Raw genomic sequence first — 26,998 nt, forward strand, 5'->3', positions numbered from 1 at the left:
GAGAAGACTTAATGATCTGGGCTTTACACTTTCTACCTTGGCTTCAAATAGAACAGCTTCGTTCTTATCTTTTTAATATGCTGGGTTTCTATGTAAGAATTTATTTTATAAGCGGTTTCTACTGTTTGAAAAACACTGGTATTAAGGCAGGCAGCATAATAAAATGGAAAGAGCACTCATCAGAAGTTAGTAAGTTTTAATTCTAAACTTGATTCTGACAATAATTAGCAACATTTTTAGGCCCAAGCTTCTCCTTACTCTCTAATCAGCCTGGGGATCTAGTAACCTAAGCAAGACACTGGGGAATAGGTGTTCCAGTAGGGCTACAGTAAAAGAGAAACACAGGTAATAAGCGCAACTCTCCCCAACCAATAAGAATAATTCCCAGTTTCTAATATCCTGTGCTCTAGTTCTTAGCAAATGTTAACAAAATACTTTTGGCCAACACCAGTTTCTGCTCATAATGGCATATTTTTCCCAAAAAGTAGGTATTTTAAGATTGTCCTTAGCTGGATAGCTGAGTTTTCCAAAATATCCTGGATTCACATTGATTTTTATAGGATTTGATTGCTTGCATTTGTACATTTAAAAGTCTGAATCCTGCTAGTGGTACCATTTGAATCAACTTTAAATCTTCCATCTTCTAGTATCACCAGTTTGTTCATGTATTTTTCTCTTACTAGATTTTGACAAAACATGATCATTATTTGAATAACAGCTTTTACTTATCCTTACTTATCACCTCTTTTTCATCAGAACAGTTAAATCTTTAGTACACAAAAAAGAAAGTGGGAACAATAGTATTTCAATCAGTTCCCTAATCTATTCGTGCTTTACTTTCTTAAGATGTCTTCTCATTTATCCATTTCACAGTTGGATTCAACACTACCATCTATGTTGTTTTTAAAGAACAGATAAATTGGTCTTTAGAAAAAAAATTAAACTCTTTAAAAAAACAAGAAAAATGTGACTCACAGTGAAATAAATATTGGGAAACTCTCCTAAAAATCTGTGAAAAATATTTTTCATCCATCTGGATTTGTTATACATTTCATTGTGCCCTCATTTAACAATTAAGAGCCATAAGAAAACTATAAACTCTCCAAGAAATCTTATCTTCAAACATTTATTTTTTCTAAAAAATACCATGAAATGTACAAATCTTGTTGAGATAAAATGCATCTTATTTTTAATAAAATTTAAGAAAGAATAAGTCACGGGAAAAAAACTATTAATGTAAGATCTAGAATGCTGTTGTCTCTACAAAACTGTATTTTCAAACTCTTGAAGTATTTAAAATATTAAAGCTATGTTAAGACAGAAAGTATTAAACTAAAAGGGTTTCCTTTTTGGTTTTAGTCTGCCATAGACATTGTGTATTTCTGAAGCATTTGCTGCTCGTCCCATCTTGAAGATTAATTTTATGAAGAAATCCTTCCTGGTCACTGCTTTCATTCTATTTGTAATCTTGGGAACACACAACTCCTTTGGGAAGGATTATTTTCCTATCATGTGAACATTTTAAGTGACATGTTTTTTTAACCACTATTCATAAATACAATACCTAGAACTCCTATCTTACATAAATATTTTCAAATATTAACATAATAACCATTAGAATAGCTAATATTTAAAAAAGTAATTACTAGTTTAAGCTGACTGCCTCAGTTACTGGCATATTCTACTCTACCTCTCTGGGAAATACCTTCTAGAGAATACAATCACAAACTAAAAACCTGAATATATGGTCCAATGGTAGTTTATTGTAACATGTAATATGGTTGGTCAGCTTATTTGAAGTGTTTAGAATTGTAACTTTTTTTTAAGGTAAAGATACACTTTAAGCAAAAGCTCACTCAGTACTAAGCTCAGCATGTCTCATGGTCAATTACTGTGTATTTCCAAAAAATGTGCTGTTTGGTCTTGAGAAAATTCTTTAGCCCCTTGACACCAGAATTATCTCCACTGTAGAAAAAATAGACAATTATAGTCTAACAGGAAAATCACAAAGATTCTTCAGCCACACTTCCTGGGTTCAAATGTGGTTTTTCTACTCAGTAATATTGTTAACCCCGGGCAAGTTATTTAACTTGTCTAAGTCTCAGTTTCTCCATCTGTAAAATGAGGATAATCACAATATCTACTACATAATGTTCTTCTGAAGATGTAATGAGATAATCCATGTAAAATATTCAGACAGCACATAGGAATGGGTCATTTAATGTTTATCATTACTTGCCTATTTTTCAGACATATGGTATTGAATGAAAAATAATGGTACAAAGCTGTTCTGAAACATCTGGAGCGTATTATTATGTTTAAACTTCTAAAAGACTCATCACTGTTTTGCTTTGGACTCTGTCATTCAAGGTAGTTAAGGACTGCTGGCAGAACTAGACTAATATATCTAATTTATTAAGTATTTATAAACATCAAACACATAGATCCAATGTATCCATCTGAGAAGTGCTGCCATGTGACTGTCATTATGGACACTGTGGGAAATCTGGTGTTGTTTAGAGCCTGCTTGCACAGGATCGGGTAAGTGCTGATTTTTTCCAATATGGCTCAGTTTTGAAAAGCCCTTTTTCAAAAATAATCACCAATGTTTTATACCCTTTTGGGGTATAAAAATTACTTTTTTCCAATTGGTAAAACCGTGCCATAAAGTGAAAAAACAGTTCCTACCTGACCCTCTCTAGGCTGGCTCCATGCTCCAGTGGGGCTCTGTGGTGGTTAGGTCAGTACCAGCAGACTCCACAGGGTGCTGTCACTCTGAGCATGAGCCAGCAACCCATGACTTCAGGGGACCTGAAATGGAAAAAAAGAGTTGGGCTTAAAATCAGCCATATGCTGAATGCCTCTGCCATACCTGTTTAGGACATTAATCTGATACATGTACATATAGCTCATTCAAAACCCTGAATGCTATCAACCTTATGGGGGCCTTTATATGAGGACATTTTTAAGTAGCAAACAACATACTACAATTAAGATAGTACATTATTGGCTGGGCATGGTGGTTCACACCTGTAATCCCAGAACTTTGGGTGGCTGAGGTGGGCGGATCACAAGGTCAGGAGATCAAGACCATCCTGGCTGACACAGTGAAATCCCATCTCTACCAAAAATACAAAAAATTAGCCGGGCATAGTGGCACATGCCTGTAATCCCAGCTACTTGGGAGGCTGACGCAAGAGAATCACTTGAACCCGGGAGGTGGAGGTTGCAGTGAGCCAAGATAGCACTACTGCACTCCAGCTTGGGCGACAAAGCGAGACTCCATCTCAAAAAAGTAAAAAAAAAAAAAGAGAAAGTACATTATCATGTGTACTGCTCTCCTCAGGTAGGTAACTTCATATATACTGTACTGTCTTAACCCATCCTTACATGGTCTCTGTAAATTACAGCAAGCTACACTATCTAAATAAATCAATAATTGGGAAACTGAGGCATAAAGCAGTCAAATGACCTGCCCAAGGTCATCTAGTCATAAAGCCAGGGACAAGAGTTCAGCCAATCTAATTCCCAGGCACTGATGTGATAAAGGCAAATTCATTTCTTTTTGGTTAAAAAAAATTGCTAAGGATTTTATGAGTTCCTGCATATTTCCTAAAAGTCTAGAAAACAAGTTATGGTGTATTTCCTAAATGAGTTGTGGTGTATTTCCTAGAAAAGATATACTTTTAAAAAACTAACAAGTGAAAATATTTTTAAATGATGTATCCTAATTTTTTAAAACCATATTTTTGGAAATTAGTTCTAAAGAATTATCATTTACAGGTGTCAAAAATTCTTTTAAAGCACTGATTTTCAAACTGGGTTTCAGGGAGCAGAGGAGCTTTAGGGGTAGCAGGAGGAGCAAGCAGGTGGGTAGTCGCTCCTTGTTTCATGTTTAAGTCCCAACAGTGCTACTTTTATATACTTTCTATTGGAATTTCCACATAAGACTGATGACAAAGAGTGAACAACCAAAAATAAATAAAAAAACACTGTTTAACATCTTCTAACACCTATTTTATACAGCTCATTTTAAACAGTTTGAAACTTAAGGTGATATCATTTGGTGCCTTAGACTGGTGTTTTAGTCTTCAATTGCCAAGAAATATCAGCAACTAAATAGATAATATTCCATCTGGGATTATCCTAAACCAGCATCAGGTCCCTTCCCATTTGATCCCACTAAAAATGTAGGTGATTATTTCTACAAAGTGGTTTCAAGGTTTGATCTCACTTTCCTACAGGAATTAGGTATTACTGATTTCACAGAATATTCCCATGAGTTCTATATATTTTGAAAAGAGAATAAAATGGTTGCCAAACAATGTAATTCAGAAATTCTTTCTATACTTTTTAAAATTTCTTGGTTTCCATATCATAGTAATGTCTCCTTTGAACATCTTATAGCTAAAACACTTAAATAGGTGAGAAGACAACAGAAATATGTTTTACTGGCACTATCACCACTAATTGATACTCTAAAGATACCAAAGTATAAAGGAAAAATATGCTTCTTACATATGAGAAATGCACATTCTTCTATTATTAATAAATTAAAATCTAGGAGGCTAATTTTGGTGCTTTCTGTATGGGTAGATAGTAGTAACATCTATCATAAAAGAATGAATCAATTAATGTCCATATACAAAACTGCATTTAATTATTATGTATAAGATAAAGTTTTATAATTGTTACTCAATTAAAACCTACCCTCCTGTTGAATTTCATAAATTTAATTTCTATTGTTGCCAAACTAGATATTTAATTAGAAAACACTTAGAGTTGGAAAGACAGCATCTTACTTCACAGAAACCACACATTCACTCTAAAGCTTTCTGATTCTAAAAAGAGCTTGCTTCAATTCAAATTCGTGAACTAGTTACAAAAGATTAGTGAATCTCAAAATATTTTTCCAACATCTACAATGTATACTTCTTTCCTGTTAGACAGTTTTGTTTTATACTCAAGATCATTTTAATACTAAGTTTGTAATCTGCTAAATTTTAGTATTTTAAAAATAATTATATATGTAGGGACATTTTATTTTTCTTTCTATTGACTTTTAGGTTTCATGATTTTTTAACCTTCAAAACATGTTTGCTAGACGCTTATACACAGCAAAAAAAAAAACAAAAATGTTTTATTATTAAATGTCATTATTGTAATCTGGTCAAATTTTCTTGTTAATTGTTAAAGTATAGGAAAATATTTCCCCATAGGAAAAAAAAAATCAGAGGCCTCTGCCTGATACTCCCTCTATTAATATAACATTGAATTAAAAATCAAGTTTATGATTTATCCCAAACATCATGTCTATATTACAATGACTTAAATTTATTTAATTTTACCACATATAAAATGTGCTTTTGTTACCACAGCACTTACTAGAACAGATATTTATAAAGTGCAGGTTGTCCAATTCTACCAATATATAAATTAGTTCCAAATAATCAAATTAGAACTCTCAAAGCCCAAACTCATCACTCTTTAGGGTTGCAGAAGAAAGCATATCAAACAAAGCATTATAAACTGATTAGTATGAGAACCTAGACATTCTTGTTCCTAAATAACTTATTACACCTACTACAGTATTTATATAATACTATAGGATTTACAGTATCTATTACCCATCTTGAAATAACTAAGTTGACAAATTATTTTGTGCTATTAATATATCTTTCATTAATTCTTTTAACAAATGTTTATTGAGCATCATGAACTTTCTGGTCATAAGATGACAGGGCATTAAAACACTCATTGAGAAAAAAAGAGTGACAATTTTTACTATGTTATCACAGTTTTATAGCATAATAAGAACATGAGACTGTGGAGTACTTTTGCTGCCCTACACATCAGAAAGTTGATTACGTATAGAGGAATAAGAAAGCAAATATTGAAAATTTTCAAATAATGACAGAAGGAAATAATTTAGTCAGCATGCTAGTATGGCCAAATAATACTATAATTCTAAAATCTAGCATTACTAGGTTTTAGGAATATTGGCTAACATTCAAAGAGGAAGAAGAAGAAGAGCTAGGAGCCATAAAGCATAGATTCATTTCAGCATATGCAAACTTTCAATAGAAAGATCAATGCAGGCTCTAAATTAACTAATTATTCAAAAAGAGGTCATCAGCTTTAAAAGTAATACATATTTGCCCCTCTCCAAATATATTACAACTTTTAAAATTGATTATTTTATATTCATCTCTCTGGCAGATGCTGCTGCCAATCTGTCCCCCTAACACGTGATGTTGAATACCACCATATGCAAGGAAGGGAGGGGTAAGCTGCAAGCGCATTAGCTCTCTTTTTGAATGGGAAAAGGGAAGCACCTTATTACACAGTAGCAGTATTAAAAAACAATTTTATCAGCTGCTTAAGGACACTTGACATTAATAACCTGAAGCATGAGGGTCCTGTGAAGAGCCCTCATGAGAAGACTGATCAGAAGTGGAAGGCTGTTGCTGGGTATGTGCAGCTAGCTCTTGCTGCCTCTGCTGCTCAGCCTTCTTAAGCCTCAGTTGTTGCAGGCGCTTACGAAGCAAAGCTATCTCAGGGCCCCTTAAAAATTCTGACACAAATAGGAAAAGAAAGGTGAAAAGACAGTAATAAAATAGAAAATAATAAGAATTTGATTATACATTAAAAAAGAAGAAGGATATAAACAAAACACATGTCTCATAGAGGAATACTATAAACAAATTACTGATAAAAAAATTACTGGTCATTAAATTATGAGACAATACATACACAACCAAATGCTTCTATTTAACTACAATGAATTAGATATATATATTTCTCTAGGAATATTTAAGTAATTAAACCAAATGGAAATAAAAAGTCCTCCATAAGCAAAAGATTTCAAAATGAACACAGAACAAAATGATACTAGGAAAGAAACAGAAATTGAAAACAATCAGTTAACTCATCTGATTTATACACAAAAATTTAAGCTGCTTTGTTAATTTCAATCAAATAACAAAATTCAATTAAAATGATAAAAACTTATGCATTTAGAAACAACTCAGAATTTATTCAGAAGAGCTCTAAAAAAGTGAAAGTTATATATTCTTCAGCTAAATATTTCATGTTAGAATTGTCATTTTAAAAATTTTTTTAAGTTCAAAAAGATTTACATAATCAATATTTTCTTAACCTTTATCTGAAGTGATCACAGATGAAAAGTAGAAAAATAACATTAAATTCTGCAAAGAGATATTTACTGAATGTCTTCTATGTATGAGGCATTGTTTTAGGCTCTAGGGATAAATAAAATATTGAACAAAACAGTCCTTATTCTTGTGGAGTTAATGTTCTGAGAGAAAAACAGACATTCGCGAATACACAGGCACACATGATGTTGAACATATGTGTTTGTGTCATGTGGGGATAACTGCTATGAATTAAATTGGCAGGGTAAGGTAAAGGGGATAGTGAACAGTGATGACAGGGCAAGGGTTGTTTTATACATGGCAACTCAGGAAAGCTTCTCTCATAAGGCACCACTTGAACAAACACCTCGAGGAAATAAGCGAGTAAACCACATGGATACCTGGAGGAAGAGTGTTCCAGGTGGAGAAAAGAGCAAGTGCAAATACTCAAGGGGAAAGCGTATAGGAATGTGCAATACATTTTAAAGGTAAAAGCAGTAGAATTTGCTGATAGTTTGGATGCAGAGTGATCCCAAAGTTTTTGGCCTAGATAACGGGAAAAACAAGTAACCATTTATTACGGTAGGGAACCATGGAGGAACAAGTAGTGTTGGGGGAAAGAATGAACAGACATCCAAGTGGAGAAATTAGGTAGGGACTGAATACAAGTCTACAATTCAGAGATATAAATTTGGATGTCATTTTAAGCCCCCCTAAAGAGTAAGGGATGACACAGAAGTGGTCTAAGAACTGAATCTTGAGGCAGTCAAATGTTTAAGAGGAAAAAGAACCTCTAGAAAGAGTAAGAAGGAAAAGCCAGAGAGAGGGAGCTGGAGAACTGAATGATCAGAGCTCTGTAGGCTAAGTCATGAAATTGTATCAAAAAGGATGGAGTAAGCAGTTGTGTGAAATGCTGCTAGTATACTAAAAAAGACACTAAGGGCTAATCACTGGATTTTGTACGATGGAAGTCATTGATGACCTCGACAAGAGCTATTTTAGTTAAATAATAAGGACCAAAATCTGATAGCAGCAGGTTTAAGAGAAAGGGGAGGTGATGAAGTAGAGACACAAAGTATATATATTCTTTGTATAACTCTTGCTATTAGTGGAGAACAGATAAATTGGATAATCATTGTCAGGGTTATAAAGAATCAAGGGAAGGCAGGAAGGGCACCGTGACTCACACCTGTAATCCCAGCACTTTGGGAGACCAAGGCGAGAGTATCACTTTGAGCTCAGGAGTTTGAAACCAGCCTGGGCAACACAGTGAGATCCTGTTTCCACAGAAAATCAAAATTAGCCAGGCATGGTGATGCACACTTGTGGCTCCTCGGGAGGCTGAGGTAGGAGGATCACTTGAGCCAGGGAGGTCAAGGCTGCAGTAAGCCACGACTGCACCATTGCACTCCAGCCCGGGCAACAGAGGAAGACCCACCAAAAAATAATAATAATAATAATAATAATAATAATAATAATAATAATAATCAAGAGAAGTTTGTGGTTTTAGTTTGGGAGCTAATATACACGTCTGTATTCTGATGGAGAATGTTTAACTGAAGGAGAGAGAAAGATGATGCTTAAAAAAAAGCGGAAAACCACAGGAATGATGTCCCTGAGTAAACTAAAGGAGATAAGTTCCAGTGTATCAGAGGAGGAATTGGTTTTGAATAGGTGCATAAAAACCTCATTAATTATAATCAAAGGGAGGCAGAAAATATGCACAGAGATGTCAATAGTTAGATTTGGTGGTAGGAGCATAGAGAATTTCTGACACTAGCATGAAATTATACAAACTACCAAATAAACTTTCAGCCTCTCCAGATACTAAGAGTAAAAAATTTGGTTTACTGTTTCAGAAATCAATAACGCCAGGTACTAATTTCTTGTTACGATGGTTTCTATTTATAAAGCATTTTATTCAATTACCCAATTGGTAGTTAAGATTTAATAACTCATAACATCATACTCACTCACTGTTAGTTCTTCCTAGAAAATGATCCAGTACCAATAGGGTAGTATTCACTGACAAACAAATGGTGATGCTCAGTGGCATACTGCTTTCTTTTCAGGTAGGTACAGACACCTTATTTATAGTCAGCATAATAGTAATGCTTTTAGCAATATAAAATAAAGCATTATTATACAGCCATAAAGTTTGTCACTTCACACTTCAAAAGAAATCTACGAGAGAGGCCATATATGTCAAATTTTGCTTAAAAAGCAGAAAAATACCATCAATTTCATTGGAGTGTCAACCCTCTCTATTGAGTTACCAAATGTTTTATGAAGACATAAATCTCCATCCCAGAACCCACTTGGTGAAGTGGCAAACAGCAAGATCTCAGTACATGTAGTGATGCTCTAAAACTTGAAAAAAATCAAGATTTAGTTGTGATAATCTTATGAACCATTTATTCAATATTTCCGGTGCTTTTTGAATAAGAATTTATGTGCTTTGAAAGCTGCTTATATGGTGGCTTTTTTCTCCTTGGATTAAAAACAAAATCAGGCTCAGAAGAGAAGTCACCACATAGCTGTTAACTAGGAAAAGCAAGTATTGAATTAAAAAATTCAACCAGACATAACAGACTAAATAACAGTTCTGCTAGCAGCTTGAAATTTTAAAGCAGTTAACATACACACATATTACATCCTTTAAAAAGATATCACAAACATACATAATTTGTAAATGTAGATAAATGCTTGGAGAATTAGCTTTTGTCAACATGACCCAAACCGAAAATTGAATACAATAAATACCTTGGGTTGAATTTTAAAAACAATGATGATAAAAATTCAACAAGGTATTATAAACTGCCACAGGGAAATTGTACTTTGTCATCTCCTCAAACTACAAACCCTATTCTTGTTTCCTTCTGAAAGATTACAGGTTATTCTCCTAACGACTTAATTCCAGTGAGACAGAAGAACAACAAAAACAGCTACAGTTGACGCAACAAAGGTCCACTTGGTTCTAACCTCACATCCTGCCTCTACAATACATACAGTATTTTTGTCCTGAACTCTGGATCATTTTTATATCTAATTTGGTGGCACTTTATCTGCCTGCTATAAATCTGTCTTCTAGTCCCAACTTATTTCTTGTCCTGGTAATGATCCTTGTGCATTTTTTCTCCTGGGACTGGTCACTTCTTCACTGACCTCCATGTTTCTCTGTTCTCTTCTTTGGTTTCCCCAAAAATGGCCATTGACCTAATATTTCCACTTGTTTCTTTCTTTCTTTCTTTTTTCTGAGACAGAGGCTCACTCTGTCGCCCAGGCTGGAGTGCAGTGGAGTGATCTCGGCTCACTGCAACCTCTGCCTACTGGGTTCATGCAGTTCTCCTGCCTCAGCCTCCCAAGTAGCTGGGATTACAGGCACATGCCACCACGCACAACAAATTTATTTTGGTAGAAATGGAGTTTCACCATGTTGTCCAGGCTGGTCTCAAACTCCTGACCTCAGGTAATCCACCCACCTCGGCCTCCCAAAGTGCTGGGGTTACAGGCATGAGCTACCACACCTGGTCTCTCCACTTGTTTCTAACCTATAAATGGCCTATATCTATCTGACTAGACTAGACTAGACTAGACCTTTATCCCATTTAAGGAAGCTATAATTTGGATTTGGGGCTTTGAAAGGTTTGCTTTGATATGGTGCACAACAGAGTTCTTCTCCAGCAATTTTTCTACAAAGCTCAATTTAGCTATAATAATTCTACATAGGCCAAAATAAATTTGTAACTCCTGTTTATGACTAAATAAGCAAGAATCCACACAGAGACCACATCATATGCTATCTTTAAAAAATTCTGGGTCGGGTGCAGTGGCTCACGCCTGTAATACCAGCATTTTGGGAGGCCGAGGCGGGTGGATCACGAGATCAGGAGATCAAGACCATCCTGGCCAACATGGTGAAATCCCGTCTCCACTAAAATACAAAAAAAATTAGCCGGACATGGTGGCATGCGCCTGTAGTCCCAGTTACTCAGGACGCTGAGGCAGGGGAATCACTTGAACCCGGGGGCAGAGGTTGCAGTGAGCCGAGGTCACGCCACTGCACTCCAGCCTGGTGAAAGAGCAACACTCCATCTCAAAAAAAAAAAAAAAAAAAAAATTCTGATGGTCTGAGTAGTCTATTTAATTAAAAACACAGGGCAGGGAAGCTTTAAGTGATTCACTTCTCAATATGAGCCCTAAAGGTGAATTTTATATATACTGATATCCCCATCCACTTCAAAGTTACCACCTTCTCTAAATCACATTCTTTAAATAGGTTAAAATGAAACCAAAGAAAAAAATTAAATAGCACACTTGGAAAAATGCCTCATTTAATACTCTTTCATTATGAAAAGATTCTTAACATGAGAATAATTTACAAATCATGAACTAAATGAAAACATTTCTAGGCTTAACTTAAGAAATAACTGAAAGAGAAGTCTGACAGGCCTTACTGAGAAGAGAAGAAAATATTCGTAGTTATTTTGAAATATTTTTTATAAATAAAATTATGAAGATTTCATTTTAACCTATACAGTTTTAGCTCATGGTCGTATCTTTCTCATTTTTAAATATATAATTTTATAATCACATTTTAAAAAGCAGTCTTTTGTTAAATGTTCAAGAAAAGAAGATATATAAAAATCAAAATGTCTTCAAATTCTGGGCGAGGTATATAGAACATGGTTTCAAATGGTCTGACATATGAATTAAAATAAAATTCAAGAATACAAAGGGTAAAGCAAAAAAAAAAATCTATCAACTGATTTTAAATTCCATTTCAGTCTACTTACCTTCCTAATTTAGCTACAAAACTCCAAAGCCAACACTGTGACCCCTCTAGATTTACCATTCTTCAGGGCATTCATTTTGCATATTCAACTCACTCACTGCTTCAATTAATTATTTTCATACCCATATTCACCCATATATACGAGTGAAAAAGCACAAATATATATATATATAATGAGACAATTTTTTAAAGTATTTCTGTAAGTTACCTTAAAATGTCTTCAGAACAACCTAAGAAAAATTATCTACTCAGTCCTATGTGGTCTAGACAGTCAAAGGCAAACAATGGATCCAAAATGATAAATGGTTAGACAGCTAATCACAGCATCTCTCTTCTAGGTGTTACCAAATTTTGGAAACTTAATGGAAACAGCCAGAGTAAATGACTGGGGCTAAAAGTATAATCTAAAGACTAAAATAAAGCTAAATATACCCTATCTAGTCTATATCAGCTTAAAGATAACAAAATGTCTCATCATACTTTTAATTGTATCTTTACAGGGTGAATATTGTTGGGGAAAAAAGATGCTTACTCAGAGACAACAAGATAGACAATATCCTGTCTTCATGAGAGCTTATTATAGTAAAAGAAATGTTATAAACAATCAATCAAAAGTGAAAAAAATTATAAATTTTTATAATTGCTTTTCACAAAACAAACAGGGTTATATAAAAGAGAATAAAATTTCAGCAAGAAGAAAAAGGAAAAGAGGACTTTACCTAGGGTAGTTATGAAAGACTTGTCTTATATGGCATTTGAGCTGAGACTCAAGGAAAAGGAAGTTGGCCAAGTGATAAGCCAGGACAAGGGCTTCCCAAGCATACAGAGAATAACACTAAGAACAAAGTGTAAGAAGGAAAGAAGGAAAGAAAAGAAAAGACAGGAAAGAGAGAAAGATGGGAAAGGAGAAAAAGGAGAAAGAGGAGAAGGAAAGAAGGGATGGAGGAAAGAAGGAAGGAAGGAAGGGAGGGAAGAAGGGAAGGGAGGGAGGGAGGGAGGAAGGAAGGAAGAGAGAGAGAAAGAAAGAAAGAAAGAGAGACAGAAAGAAAGAGAGATAAAGAGAAAGAAAAAGAAAGAAAGAAAAGAAAGAAAGAAAAAGAAAGAAAGAAAGAAAGAAAGAAAGAAAGAAAGAAAGAAAGAAAGAAAGAAAGAAAGAAAAGAAAAGAAAGAAGAAGAGAAGAGAAAGAAAAAAAAATGGCAGGGCACGGTGGCTCACGCCTGTAATCCCAGCACTTTGGGAGGCCGAGGAGGGCGGATCACAAGGTCAGGAGATTGAGACCATCCTGGCCAACACGGTGAAACCCTGTCTCTACTAAGTAAAGTACAAAAAATTAGCCGGGCACAGTGGCAGGCGCCTGTAGTCCCAGCTACTTGGGAGGCTGAGGCAGGAGAATGGCGTGAACCCAGGAGGCAGAGCTTGCAGTGAGCTGAGATCACGCCACTGCACTCCAGCCTGGGCAACAGTGCAAGACTCTGTCTAAAAAGAAAAAAAAGAAAGGAAGGAAGGAGAAAAGAAAAGAAGGAAGAAAAGAAAGAAAAGAGAGAGAGAGAAAGAGAGAGAGAAAGCAAGCAAGTGGGAGAAAGGGAGGGAGGGAGGGGGAGGGGAGGGGGGTGGAGGCGGGGTGGGGCGGGGGAGGGCAGGGCAGGGCAGGGCAGAATTTGGCACGGAAATTCTTTGATAACCGAAAGAAACCAGTAGTACATCTAGAGTGTAACAATCATCAAGTACTGAGAAAATTGAATGAGATGAGGCTAGAGAGACAGGGAAGGGTAGGCCATATAAGTTCTTATACGTCCACAGTGAGGAGTTTGATTTTTTTTTCTTTTGTAGTTGTATTTCTAAATGCAATTAGGAACTTCTGAAGGGATTTAAACAGCAAAGTTATATAATCTGATTTAACATGTTAACATACTCATTCTGGCTCCTGCATGGAGAATACATTATAATGGAACAACAGTAGGTACAGGGAGATTAATTAGGAGACAAGAAATGATGGTGAGATGAAAAGACCCAGGTTATAGTTTAGATACAAGAGCAAAAGAACTTGCTGATGAGCTGGCATGGGACTTGAGGAAAAGGAAGGAATCAAGAATAACTCACAGGTTATTCAAATAAGCAAATGGACCAAGAAGGAGCCAATTACGGAACAGGAAGGGTAGGAGGCTGCATTAAGTTTTAGTTTGAACATGTAAATTTATGACGTACAACAATAGGCCGGGTGCAGTGGCTCATGCCTGTAATCCCAGCATTTTGGGAGGCCGAGGCGGATGGATTGCTTGAGGTTAGGAGTTCAAGACCAGCCTGACCAACATGGGGAACCCCATCTCTACTAAAAATACAAAAATCTGCTGGGTGTGGTGGCAGGAACCTGTAATCCCAGCTACTTGGGAGGCTGAGGCAGGAGAATTGCTTGAATCCAGGAGGGGGAGGCTGCAGTGACCTGAGATTGTGCACTGCACTCCAGCCTGGGTGACAGAGTGAGACTGTCTTTTAAAAAAAAAAAAAAAAAAAAAAGATGTACAAGAATAACAAAAACATACTGTCAAAATAGCAGTCAGACATCAGACATAAGGGTCTGGAATTCAGGGTAGAAGATCAGATTGCTGATATATATATTTGTGAGTCATCAATTTACGGGAGATATTAAAAGCTATGAGGAACTGACACAATCACCCAGAGAAAGAGTGTATGTAAAGAGAAGAGAAGAGAGCCCAAACTAAGGGGTTTGATTATAATATTCAGAAGGAGATAGAACAAGAAACACGAACAACAGTTACTGAAAACCCACCAGAATTAATAAGAGTAAATAGGCAAATATGATATCATAGATGCCAAGAAAGGAAAGTGTTTCAAGAAGGAGTGACAGCCTATGTTAAATGCAACCGGGTCGAAAAATCTAGTAAGGTACTAACAGAGAAATATCCTTTAAACTGGTGAATGTCACTAGTGACTTTGATTAAAAGTTTCAGAGGAAAAGGGGGTTGAAAAGCAGATGGGGGTTGGTTAATAAATAAATGAAGGATGGCAAGAAAATGGAGAGAGCATCTATCAACAACTCTTCTGAGGATTCTCATTACGAAAGCAGCAGAGAAATAAGGCAATAGCTGAAGGGGAATGTGAGATAATTAAGAGAAAATTTTTAAAGAAAGGAGATAATAAGAGCATGTTAAGGCCAAAAGAAACAATTTGGCAAAAAAAGGCAATGATAATGCAAGAGAAGGGGCAAAATCTTTGAGAAGCTGGAAAGGGATAGCAACTACATTGACTAGCTTTTGATAGGAGCTTTCTGCTTCTATCACAATGTGAGTACAGATATTGGAAAGCTGGGAAATTATTGACAGTAGGAAAATGAGTACTTTTCATTGTGAATGAAAGGTTAGAATCTAGAAGTGGGGCAGGGATGAAGGGGAGTGTTAAAGTTTGAGAGACATGAAGGTGTAAAATAGTCATTTTGTACAGCTGGAGAGCAACAGTGTGAGGCTGCTCTGATGCACAGTGTTGAGCACCCATTGAAATTTGTGGTCATAACTTTCTTCACTATCATTCAGTGATTCCACTGTAGACTAAGAGAAGGCAGACAATTAGGTTCAACCAGAGATGGGGCATAGCAAATTTTCATATTCCCATTGTCCGTTTCTTTGATATCAGTAAAAATGACGGAGGACATGTAAAGGGATAAATAAACATTTACATAAAAAGGTATCCACAGCAAGGCAAGCATAGACAGAAGTATACTTTATCATTTTCTCTATCTCTATGCAGGGAAATAATAGAAATCATGGTCCTAAGCTGACATTTCCATCTACTACATTCACCCAATGGACAATTCCCAATATTCACAAACACATTTGGACTTAGACTATGGCAAATGCATAAGAGATTGGACAAAAAACAAAAACAGAAACAAATTAAGTCCTTACTCCTGAAACGTTGAACTCCAGAATAATGAAAAAGCTGTTATCAGAACAACTACAGTCATAACCTTCAGATGTTACATCTAACACCAAATCATTTTTCTCAATAGTGATACTGTCTTGATAACATGGAAATATTCTAATTATCTGTAGCTTAGTCAACCAAAAGTCTCTCAATAATCTCCCAGTTAAAAATATTTCCTTACTTCCTATAAATAATTTATGAGTAAAAGTACTGCGTAATGTTTCAACAATCATCACATGACCACCAAAAATATTTTTTCTTCTTCAATAATTCAAATGATTGTCACATTTAATACTTACATTAAATATTGAAAGGAATTTAGCAATTTGAAATGCAGTAATTAAAATGCATTAAATAGCTTTAAAAAATAAAGTTCCAAATACTTTACTCATAAATATATTTAAGAAACAACTAGAATTAGTTGAGATTCAGTGGAAGCTGAATGTAAGCTAGTCTTCTTGCTAAGTTTTCCTAAAAACTTATAATTGATCAATATGTTCAAGAATATCACTTTAAAAATTCTTGCTTTTCCCAATTTTACCTGCTTTGAAAAACAAACTTTTAACTACTTCTGCTTTTAATTCCCAAATCTTCCAAAATACTTTATTTTTCCATAAATTAAAATGCTATGTCAACTGAGTGTGAAAACCTTGATTCTGTAGCTCAGCTTTAGCTTATTATTATGGATAAAATGTATACAGTGTTAACAGTTATGTAACTGACTCTGGCTTTTATTCCCATAGAAACTGAAAATGAATTACTAAAAGTGGTATATACTGATAAAAGAGTGCTTAAATTAAAACATCCCATATTTGGTAATCTGGCATCAGTTTCCAGAGATGTAAGAATAAAGTGACAGCTTGGCAGCTAAGCTGTTAGAAATTTTTTTATAGGTTTCAGCTTAGGCCTGCCAGCTATATTTCTAGTTGCTAATAATTCTGGCTCTATATTGAGTAAAATTCTTCCTTAGAAGAACCAAAGAAAACTATGAATAAATATCTTATTGGTTTTTATAATTACATGTATATAGTTTAAAGTGCCGAGTAAACTGTAGATACATCTGTTGAAAATTACTATTATAAATACTAGCACATTCCATAGTTAGGGGAAAAAAGTTGACCATAAAGACTTATAATACTGAGAAAAAAATAGCATTTTAACAGAATGTAGAGGTTATTTTCACTAGCATCAAGTATCAAGAAGATAAGCATTTGGTAAAATAATTCTTTTTCATGTAAATACTAGAGTAACAAATTTTTTGGTAAATTATATGTTGTTGACAAAAGACCATATCAAATCCACCATAGAGAGTATATTAAAAGTACTGCATTATTTGAGGGAAAATAATCACGAATATAAGCAAAGTGAAACTAATACTGATATTTTCATAATCACTTTAATACAGACATAAAACCAAATAAATCTAGAAAGATATTTTGGTCTCTAATAATCTATAAAATAATATTTAAGTCAGGCACATTAAACTATGTCAAAACACTATCTTTTGGTACTTGTACTTTTAAAACAATTGTTTTATATAAATTGAAGATTCCTGCTATTTGTTAAAATTCATGCAAGTAAGACATAATTAATTTTTGTGTTTAAGTTACATAACCATATATTACATGTCATTTTGATCATTTATTCCAACAAGAAGTTGATGTGATTTAGTATCTTTCAAAATAGCCAGTAAAGAAATTTTCACTATCAAAAATCATTAGATGAACCACAGCATACTTAGAGAGGAATATCCTCACCAGACTGATGATGTGTGTGGTGTCCAGATGCCTCAACAGACTGCCTTTGTTCACTGTCTGGAGAAGATAGCAAAGGAGTAGAATGAGGGCTTTCTGTGGGAGATGATGTCGAATGAGCCTGAGCTGACATTGTAGAGGATGTAGAAGGCTGAAGAAATTGTTCAGCTGGAGTATCTACTTCCATTGCAGTTTCACTCACTTCCAAATCAGGACTTGATGGGACCGTAGGAAGAGTTGAAATATCTGATTGACTTGTTCCACCTTCAAAACACACGTTAAGGCAAATTCAAATTTTAAATATTTTCTAAAACCAACAACTCTAAACAGATATGCTCAGAAAACACATTTATATTTACACACACAAATATATAATTTCAGTGATAATAACTACTGGTGATTTGACCCATTTGACAAAATAGGCCAGTCAAGAGGGATAAAAATTTATCTACAACATATTCTTGTTAAAGCAATCAATCTTTCCAATTACATAAAACTTGTTTATACACAGAATTTTATATATTTCCATTCTCAGAGTGCATTAAAAAAAGGCTTAAAATAGGAAACCTCAGATTCTTCTACTTTACTTTGAGAAAAGCAAAAGATACGCACTAGGTCCAATGGCACCAGAAGGGACAAATTATATCCAATATCTTTTATTCTCTACTACTTCACACCACACAATAAGAACCTTGTGATTATTACAGATGTAAAACATGGTATAATTTACGTGATATAAATAAAAACTGGCTTCAATAAGTAGTTTTTGCCAGTTTTCTGATGACTTTAATTAATATTAAAAATTACCTCTGGGTCGAGATCTTCCTCGTCCTCTATTGCTTTGTGCAACCTCACTTGCTTCTTCAAACCATCTTGATAACATATCAGACATTCTCTGCATCAATGACACATTGGGACTCTGCTCTCCTATTACAATATAGGTCTTATCAGTGAGTTTAGTAATAAGTCAGAATCTTTCATTAATACAAAAACCTAGATTTGAAGGGCTTTAAAATGAAAGCATATTTTTAAAAATCAAATTTCCTAAATAAATTGTATGAATGTATATAAATCTATTAGAGCTCTCATCACATTTTATAGTAATTGTTTCTATATACTTATAGAATACTTATAAGTATATAGAATACTTATAAGTATATAAGAGTTGTTGTTATATATATAAGTATATAAGTATGTAAGAGTTATATATATATACTTATATATATACTTATATATATAAGTATATATAGAGTTGTTGTTATATACTTATAAGTATATAAGTATATAGAATACTTATAAGTATATAAGAATACTTATACTATACTATAAAAGTATAGTAATACCTTCCATGTGTATGGTAAGGTTTCTTGAGAACAGGGCTCACCTCTCCTTCATCTTTGCCTATTCTTAGGTACCTCTAAACCTCCCACCTCCTACCTCAACCTAAATTTTTAGTTCTAAGAGTACCCAGCCAAGAAAGGCTCATGAATTCTAAGTTTAATAGATTAAAAGAAAGGTTTTCCCTCTCCCTAAAGCATTATAATCAAGTACAGACACAAAATAGCCTTATGCTTTTGCATGAAGTTTCCTTAAAGTCAATTTATTTTCAACATCATTTATTGTAAGCAAATTTCAGATATTTGAAATTAACTGGAACCAGAAAGCATTTTGTCTCCTCCCTCACTCCTTTTCCTCCTGCAAGTAAACAAGTTTTTCCAAGGGCATTTTCAAATTAAAAGTGTAATGTCAAATTCAAAATGTGACAACTCTATTCTATAGTCTTATAATTTAAAATGAAAATCGGTTCTTCTTACATTTTCTGTGAAATCAGAGTTTCTTTTACACTTTATTGCCTTTATATAATGTAGCTCATATATTGGGGAATATGCTTTTGCTCACAAGAGATGTTTCAGAAGTCATTATAGTAAGATTTTGGTTACAGACCAATTTAATAAAACATAATTATATAGAATTATAATTCATAGATTAATTCTATTTTCAAGTGTGCTATCTTAAAGCTCCCAGGGTTGATTCTTATGCTTATCAAAGGCACTTGATAGAAAACATTTTATGTGTTAATATAAAACCCTTGGGCTGAGTTTTCATTTCTCTTAATATCTAATAGAAAGGCAAAAACTGCAAAGTCTGACAATACCCAACGTACTATGGGGTAATGGGCATTCTTATACTTTCAGTGGGAATGTAAATTAGCACATCTTTTTTGGAGAGTGATTTGATAACAACTACCAAAATTAAAAGGTACTTATCCAGTGACTCAGCCATTCCACTTCTAAGAATTTATCCTAAGATATATTTGCATAAGTATACCTATATGTATAAGAATGTTCATTACAGAATAATTTATAATAGTGAAGAAACTGGAAGTTAAAATATTAATTTTAAAATACCATATACAAAGAAAAGCTGACCAAAGTATAGTTACCATCTCGTTCTCGTTCACTCTCCGGCCTTGCTCTGGGTCCAGTATCTGACCAATCACCACGAAGTCTCAAACGCTTAACTGGTGGTTGTCGCAACTAAAAAATAAGAACGGGTAAATTCTATGTAAGTCTAAAACTCATCTACTCTCAACTCTTAAAGCATACTTTATGTCTATTTATTTCCATCTCCCTACTTCTTGAGTATGCAAATTAGATCTACATGAAAATATGAAAGACACTGGTATAAGCGTCAGTCTTTTAAAGCATTCATTCTGAGGATAAATATCCACTGATGTTGACAGCCTATATCTAATATCTTCAACCTAAAGAGTCTGAATGCAACTTTGAAATCATGTATATGTGATTTCTAATCCCACCTGTATCACCTTCCAGCTGACAAAAGGAAGATATTTTTAACCATCTTGAGCCTTAGTTTTCTATTGTGATGATAAATATAGTCTAGTTAAATTACCCACATACCTAATTAACAATGGGAACCATCATTATTTTTACTTATTATTGACAATTTACTCTTCGGTTCCCAAACAGAATCTATTGCGACCCTTTATGACTTGCCTCAGGCTATCTATTCCATCCTGCTGCCCTCATTCTTGCCCTCTTAACAATTTTTCCTCCTACTTCAGAGAAAATAAAAATAACATCGTTTTCTTCAGCTGAATTCTATAAATTAAATCTACATCTACAACTTCCTAACTCCTTCCAGCCTTTCTTAAAGGGTGTATCATTTATTCTATTTAAGCCTAATTTCTCCATCTGTGCTTTTTGTTTCATTCCTTCAACTCCTTGAGTATTTTGCTTGACCAATTATTCTCTCTTCTCTATACCTACATCCATTTTCTCTCTCTTGGCTCTTTGCCACGGCATGCTAAAGGTTCTTATAATTTTTAAGAAAACAAACTATTTCAACTTCATAAAATCTCAGTTTTACAGCTACAGTCCTTTCTCTTGCTATCACTTTACTCAAGCTTCTTGAGAAAATTCTATATTCAATCTACCACTCCTCCTTCAATCCACTGTAGTCAATCTTTCCATTGATTTCCTATCTTTCCACTAACTTCATTCTCACCAGTCACCAGTGAATGATCAATTGCCAAGTTCATTGATCAATTATAAAGTGTTCAATAATATGATCAATAATCAATTGCCAACTCAAACAGCATCTTTCAGAGCTTATTTGACATGTTTATGGCACCTATCACTCTTGACCGCTCCCTTTAATGTTTACATTTTTAACTTTTTTTTTTCCAGGCAGGGTCTCACACTCTTGTCCAGACTGGATTGCAGTGGTCCCATCCTAGCTCACTGTAAGCTCCAACTCCAGAGCTAATAAGATCTCCAGCCACAGCTTCCTGAGTAGTTGGTGCATGTGCCACCACAACCAGCTAAGTTTTAAAAATTTTTTTAGAGATGGAGTCTAGCTATGTTGCCCAGGTTGGTCTTGAACTCCTGGCCTCAAGCAACCCTCCCACTTCGGCCTCCCAAAGTGTTGGGATTACAGGCATGAGCCACCACATCTGATCCATTTTAAACATTTTTGTATTGAAATATAATTCACATACCATAATATTCATAATTTTAAATTATACAGTTCAGTGGTGTATATTCATAAAGAGGTACAACCGTCATCATCATATAATTCCAGACCGTTTTCATCATCCCAGAAACAAACCATCATCAGCCACTCCCCACTCATCCCTCTGCTCAGCTCCTGGCAACCACTAATCTACTTCCTGTCTCTGTGGATATGCCTTTTCTAAACATTTCATATAAATAATCATACAATACATGGCCTTTCATGTTTGGTTTCACTTAGTATTATGTTTTCAAGGTTTATTCATATTGTAGCAGGTATCAGTACTTCATTTTTCATAATACCCCATTTTAGCAAGATACCCTATTCTGTTCATCCATTCGTCAATTGGTTGACAAATAAACTTATTCCACTTATTGGCTATTATGAATAATGCTGAATTGAGCATATGTACAAGTTTCTGTAGGAACATGTTTCAATTCTCTTGGGTATACAGGAGAACTACCCAAAAGAATTGAAACATAGTACCTCATTTTATTGTACTTTGCTTCACTGAATTTCACAGATACTGTGGTTTTTTACAAATTTAGTGGCAACCCTGCATTGAATAAGACTATTGGTGCTATTTTTTCCAACAGCATGTGCTCATTTTATGTTTGTGTCACATTTCAGTAATTCTCATATTTCAAACTTTTTCATTATTATCCTACCTATTATGATGATCTGTGATCAGAGACCTTTGATCTTACTATTGTAATTGCTTTGGGGAGCCACAAACCGCATCCATATAAGACTCTGAATTTAATTGACAAATGTTATGTGTATTCTGACTGCTTCACTGACCAGCTGTTTCCCCATCTCTCTCCCTCTCGAGCCTTCCAATTTCTTGAGACACAACAATAATATTGAAATTAGGCCAGTTAATAACCCTACAATGGTCTCTAAGTGTTCAAGTGAAGGGAAGAGTCATATGCCTTTCACTTTAAATCAAAAGCTAGAAACGATTAAGCTAAGTGAGGAAAGCATGTTGAAAGCCAAGACAGGCCAAAAGCTAGGCCTCTTGCACCAAACAGTTAGCAAATTTGTAAATGCAAAGGAAAAGTTCTGGAAGGAACTTTTAGAAAAGTGCTACTCCAGTGGACATATGAATGATAAGAAAACGAAACAGCCTTATTGCTGATATGGAAACAGTCTGAGTGGTCTAGAAGGAAGATCAAACCAGTCATCACACTCCCTTAAGCTAAAGCCTAACCCAGAGCAAGGCCCTAAATCTCTTTAAAGCTATGAAAACTTATAGAGGTAAGGGAGCTATAGAATAAAAGTCTGAAGCTAACAGAGGTTGGTTCATGCAGTTTAAGGAAAGAAGCTGTCTTTCTGTAACATAAAAGTACAAGGTAAAGCAGCAAGTCCTGATGTGGAAGCTGCAGCAAGTTATCCAGAAAATCTAGATAAGATAATTGATCAAAGTGGCTACACTAAACGACAGATTTCCAATGCAAATGAAACAGCCTTCTATCAGAAGCAGATGCCATTTAGGACTTTCACAGCTAGAGAGGAGAAGCTGATGCCTGGCTTCAAAGCTTCGAAGGACATGCTGGTTCTCTTGTTAGGGGCTTATGCAGTGGTGACATTAAGCAGAAGCCAACGCTCATTTACCATTCTGAAAATCCTAAGGCCCTTAAGAATTATGTTTAATTGAATCTGCTCTATAAATGGAATAACAAAGCCTGGGTGAGGGCACATCTCTTTACAGCATGTTTTACTGACTATTTGAAGCCCACTATTGAGACCTACTGCTCAGAAAAAAAGATTCCTTTCAAAATACTACTGGGCATTGACAATGCACCTGGTCATCCAAGGGCTCTGATGGAGATGTACATGGAGATTAACATTTTCATTGTATCCCATGGATCAAAGAGTAATTTCAACCTTCAGGTCTTATTTAAGAAACACATTTTGTAAGGCTATAGCTGCCACAGATAGTGATTCCTCTCATGGATCTGTGAAAAGTCAACTGAAAACCTAGAAAGGATTGACCATTCTAGATGCCTTATTAAGAACTTGTGTGATTCGTGGGAGGTCAAAATAACAATATTAACAGGAGTTTGGAAGAAGTTAATTCCAACCCTAATGGATCACTTTGAGGGGTAGAAGACTTCAGTAGAGGAAGTCACTGCAGATGAGGTGAAAACAACAAAAGAACTAGAATTAGAAGTACAGACTGAAGGTGTGACTGAATTGTTGCAATCTCATGATAAAACTAACAAACAAGGAGTTGCTCCTTATGGATGAGCAAAGAAAGTGGTTTCTTGAGGCGCAAACCACTTTCTTTGCTCATCTGTAAGAAGCAACTCCTAGTGAAGATGCTGTGAACACTGCTGAAATGACAACAAAGGATCTATTATAGAGTACTACATAAACTTAGTTGATAAAGCAGCAGCAGGGTTTGAAAGGACTGACTCCAATTTGGAGAAAAGTTCTATTGTGGGTAAGAAGCTATCAAACACCGTTACAAGCTACAAATACATCTTTTATGAAAGGAAGAGTCTATCGATGCAGAAACTTCACTGATGTCTTATTTCAAGAAACTGTCACAGCCCCAACCTTCAGCAACCACCACTCTGATCAGTCAGCAGTGATCAACATTAAGGTAAGCCCCTCCACCAGCAAAAAGAATACAACTTACTGAGGTTCAGATGATTGTTAGCACTTTTTAGCAATGAAGTATTTTTAAATTAGGGTATATACATTGATTTTTAAGATATAATGCTATTGCACACTTAACAGACTATGGTACAGTATAAACATAACTTTTACATGTACTGTGAAACCAAAAGATCTGTGTGACTTGCTTTAATGCAATATTTACTTTATTGCAATGGTCTAGAACCAAACCTGCAATATCTCCAAGAGAAGCCTGTATATCTGGGAGGGGAAGTATGGCTCATATAATAACTCTAATTTTTTGAGGGTTCCAATTTCTCTACATGTTTGTCAAAACTTGTTATTGTCTGTCTTTTTTATTTTAGTCATCCTAGTGGGTATGAAGTGATATCTCATTGTGGTTGTGATTTGCATTTCCCTGAGGACTAATAACGTTGAGTATCTCCTTATGTACTTATTGCCATTTCTATTATATGTCTTCTCTGGGGAAAAAAAAAAGTATCATATATTCAAATCCTTTACCTATTTTTAAGTTTGGATATTTGTCTTTTTATTGTTGCACTGTAAGTGTTCCTTATACATTCTGGATACTAAACTGTAACCAGACGCATGATCTGCAAAACATTTTCTCCCATCCTATGGGTCACTCTTTTTATTTTTATTTATTTTTTAAAAACAGCATTCATTGATTTTTTTTTCCTGAAAATTAAACAGGTTTTGATAAAAACTTGGTGACACTTAACTGTGAATTTTCTGATTTCTTCTGGAAACCATACCTAGTAACATGAATAGAAAAAAATCTTTGCATCCTCAGCAAAGGAGACAGAAAAAAAAATCCCCAAAAATTCCATATTATGTGTAAGTATGGCTAAAGGCAACTGAGAATAGTAAAATCTACACAGGAAGACATAAGTGTGTGACAGGGAATAACCAGAACAAAGTAAGCTTAATGTGGCAGCTGTGCAAATTCTCAAACAACTAATCACTCCCAAAAGGAGAGGGCTTCATCCTTCATATGAACTATTCTTAAAACAATATAATAGAATCTTGCTTCGTGGTTTCAACAGAGAGGAATTTTTATATTACATAGCCAAAGAACTGGTTTTACAACCTCAGCAATTATTTATAGAATAAAATCTTCAAATTAAAAACAATCTCAAATTTGACTTTCTGAGTATGTGAAATAACCTAGGCAAGAATACTGAAAATGGCGTTTCATTCACCAAATATTTTTTTGAGCACCTTTTATATGTCAGGTACTATTACAGGTATTGGAAAACAAAAATGGACAAAACACACAAAAAATCCCCAATGTCACAGAATTTACAGCCCGATGGAGCAAACAACACATGAAATAAAAAAGCAAAATATACATAGAAAGTTACTGTTATGGAGAGAAATAAAGTAGAAAAGGGGATAGGTAGTATCAGTTAAAGGCCGTGATTTTAAATAGGATGGTGAAGTAGGGCTTCACCAAGAAGCTTACATAAGCAAAGACCTGAAATACACAGGGAAGAAAAAATCCAGGTATCCAGGGAAGGGCATTTTAGGCAGAGTAAATGCAAAATCCTAAAATAGAGTCATGCTTGGCCTGAGTTACTAAGCAAGTAGATGTGGTTAGAGCACAGTAAAGAAGAAAACAGTAGAAGTAATAATTAGGAGCAGATAATATAAGATCTTGAAGCCACCATAAGGACTTCAGTTTTGCTTTAGGTCAGACAGGGAGCCACTTAGAATGTTGATGAGAAAAGCGGCATGATTTAACTTATGTTTCTAAGGATCACTTTGAATGATGTATAGCTATAGGGCTGTAGGAAGTGAAAGCAGGAAGACTGGTTAGAAAGCTAGCAAAATCAACTACAAAGGGGGATAGGTCATGCCAGAGATGCTGATAGCTCGGATCAGGGTGGTAATGTAGCAAGGGTGGTGGTAAGCAGTAGTCAGATCTGGAGTATATTTTTAGGCACAAGCTATGGGGACCAGAAGAAAATGAAAGAATGAATTCAACAAAGAGGCCCAATAATGGGGTAGGGCAGGTGGTAAACTGTCAAAAAGAAGAGAGATGATAAAAAGAAAAAAGGATAGAAAAATAAGGGAAAACAGAAAGTACAAAAAAAATTAAGACAAAAGAATGAACCAAAGAAAGAAGGGGGAAAAAATGAAAGAAATTATTAGAGGCGGTAAGGAAATAGAAAGGCCTCCACAAATTGAGAAAATACAAAAATATTATGGAAACATAAGACAAAAATCATACAACAAACTTTTACTCATGCTTTAAAACCTTCCTCAGGCTTTACTAATGTTCCCAATCAAGATTAATTATTCCCTACTTTGTTCTACTTATACAGAACATAGTCCTTATACATAATTCTATATTAAGTTTTACATATTTATTTACTTGTATCTCTACTTCCACTAAGCTGTGAATTCCTTAAGTAAGAGATCATGTCTTTGTCTGGTCATCCTTCATTTTCCAAAGTTAAGTAGAGGACTTGGTGTATAGTAGGCACCCAATAAATATTTGGTGAGTTAAGTTTGTCTGAATACTATCATCAAAGTTTCAGTATAAAACACCAAAATGTGTCAGAATTACAAATAACACAGATTATTATTCTATGTATACCTCTGAATTGTTTGGTTTGTTATAATAAGCTTTTTTTTTTTTCTGAGACTGAGTTTTGCTCTTGTCACCCAGGCT

General features: G+C 34.8%; 1 protein-coding gene across 31 annotated transcripts in view; it reads right to left on the reverse strand.

Moving 5' to 3' along the window:
- The window catches only part of DCAF6 (DDB1 and CUL4 associated factor 6), a 135,000-nt gene that overhangs the window by 51,070 nt on the left and 56,932 nt on the right, over window positions 1-26,998 (reverse strand). For 21 of the 31 annotated variants that reach the window (XM_019026242.3, XM_055365308.2, XM_019026237.3 and 18 more), the window contains 3 exons: window positions 20,087-20,180; window positions 18,451-18,570; window positions 17,647-17,907 (listed from right to left, as the gene is read on the reverse strand). In XM_019026242.3, coding sequence (XP_018881787.3) covers window positions 17,647-17,907; window positions 18,451-18,570; window positions 20,087-20,180 — 475 coding nt within the window. Of the gene's footprint in view, window positions 1-6,403; window positions 6,575-17,646; window positions 17,908-18,450; window positions 18,571-20,086; window positions 20,181-26,998 lie in introns of all 31 variants that reach the window. The other 10 variants (XM_019026232.4, XM_055365274.2, XM_063711113.1 and 7 more) reach the window with 1 other exon arrangement.

The sequence above is a fragment of the Gorilla gorilla genome, chromosome 1, assembly GCF_029281585.2.
Source record: "Gorilla gorilla gorilla isolate KB3781 chromosome 1, NHGRI_mGorGor1-v2.1_pri, whole genome shotgun sequence".
Classification (NCBI taxonomy): domain Eukaryota; kingdom Metazoa; phylum Chordata; class Mammalia; order Primates; family Hominidae; genus Gorilla; species Gorilla gorilla.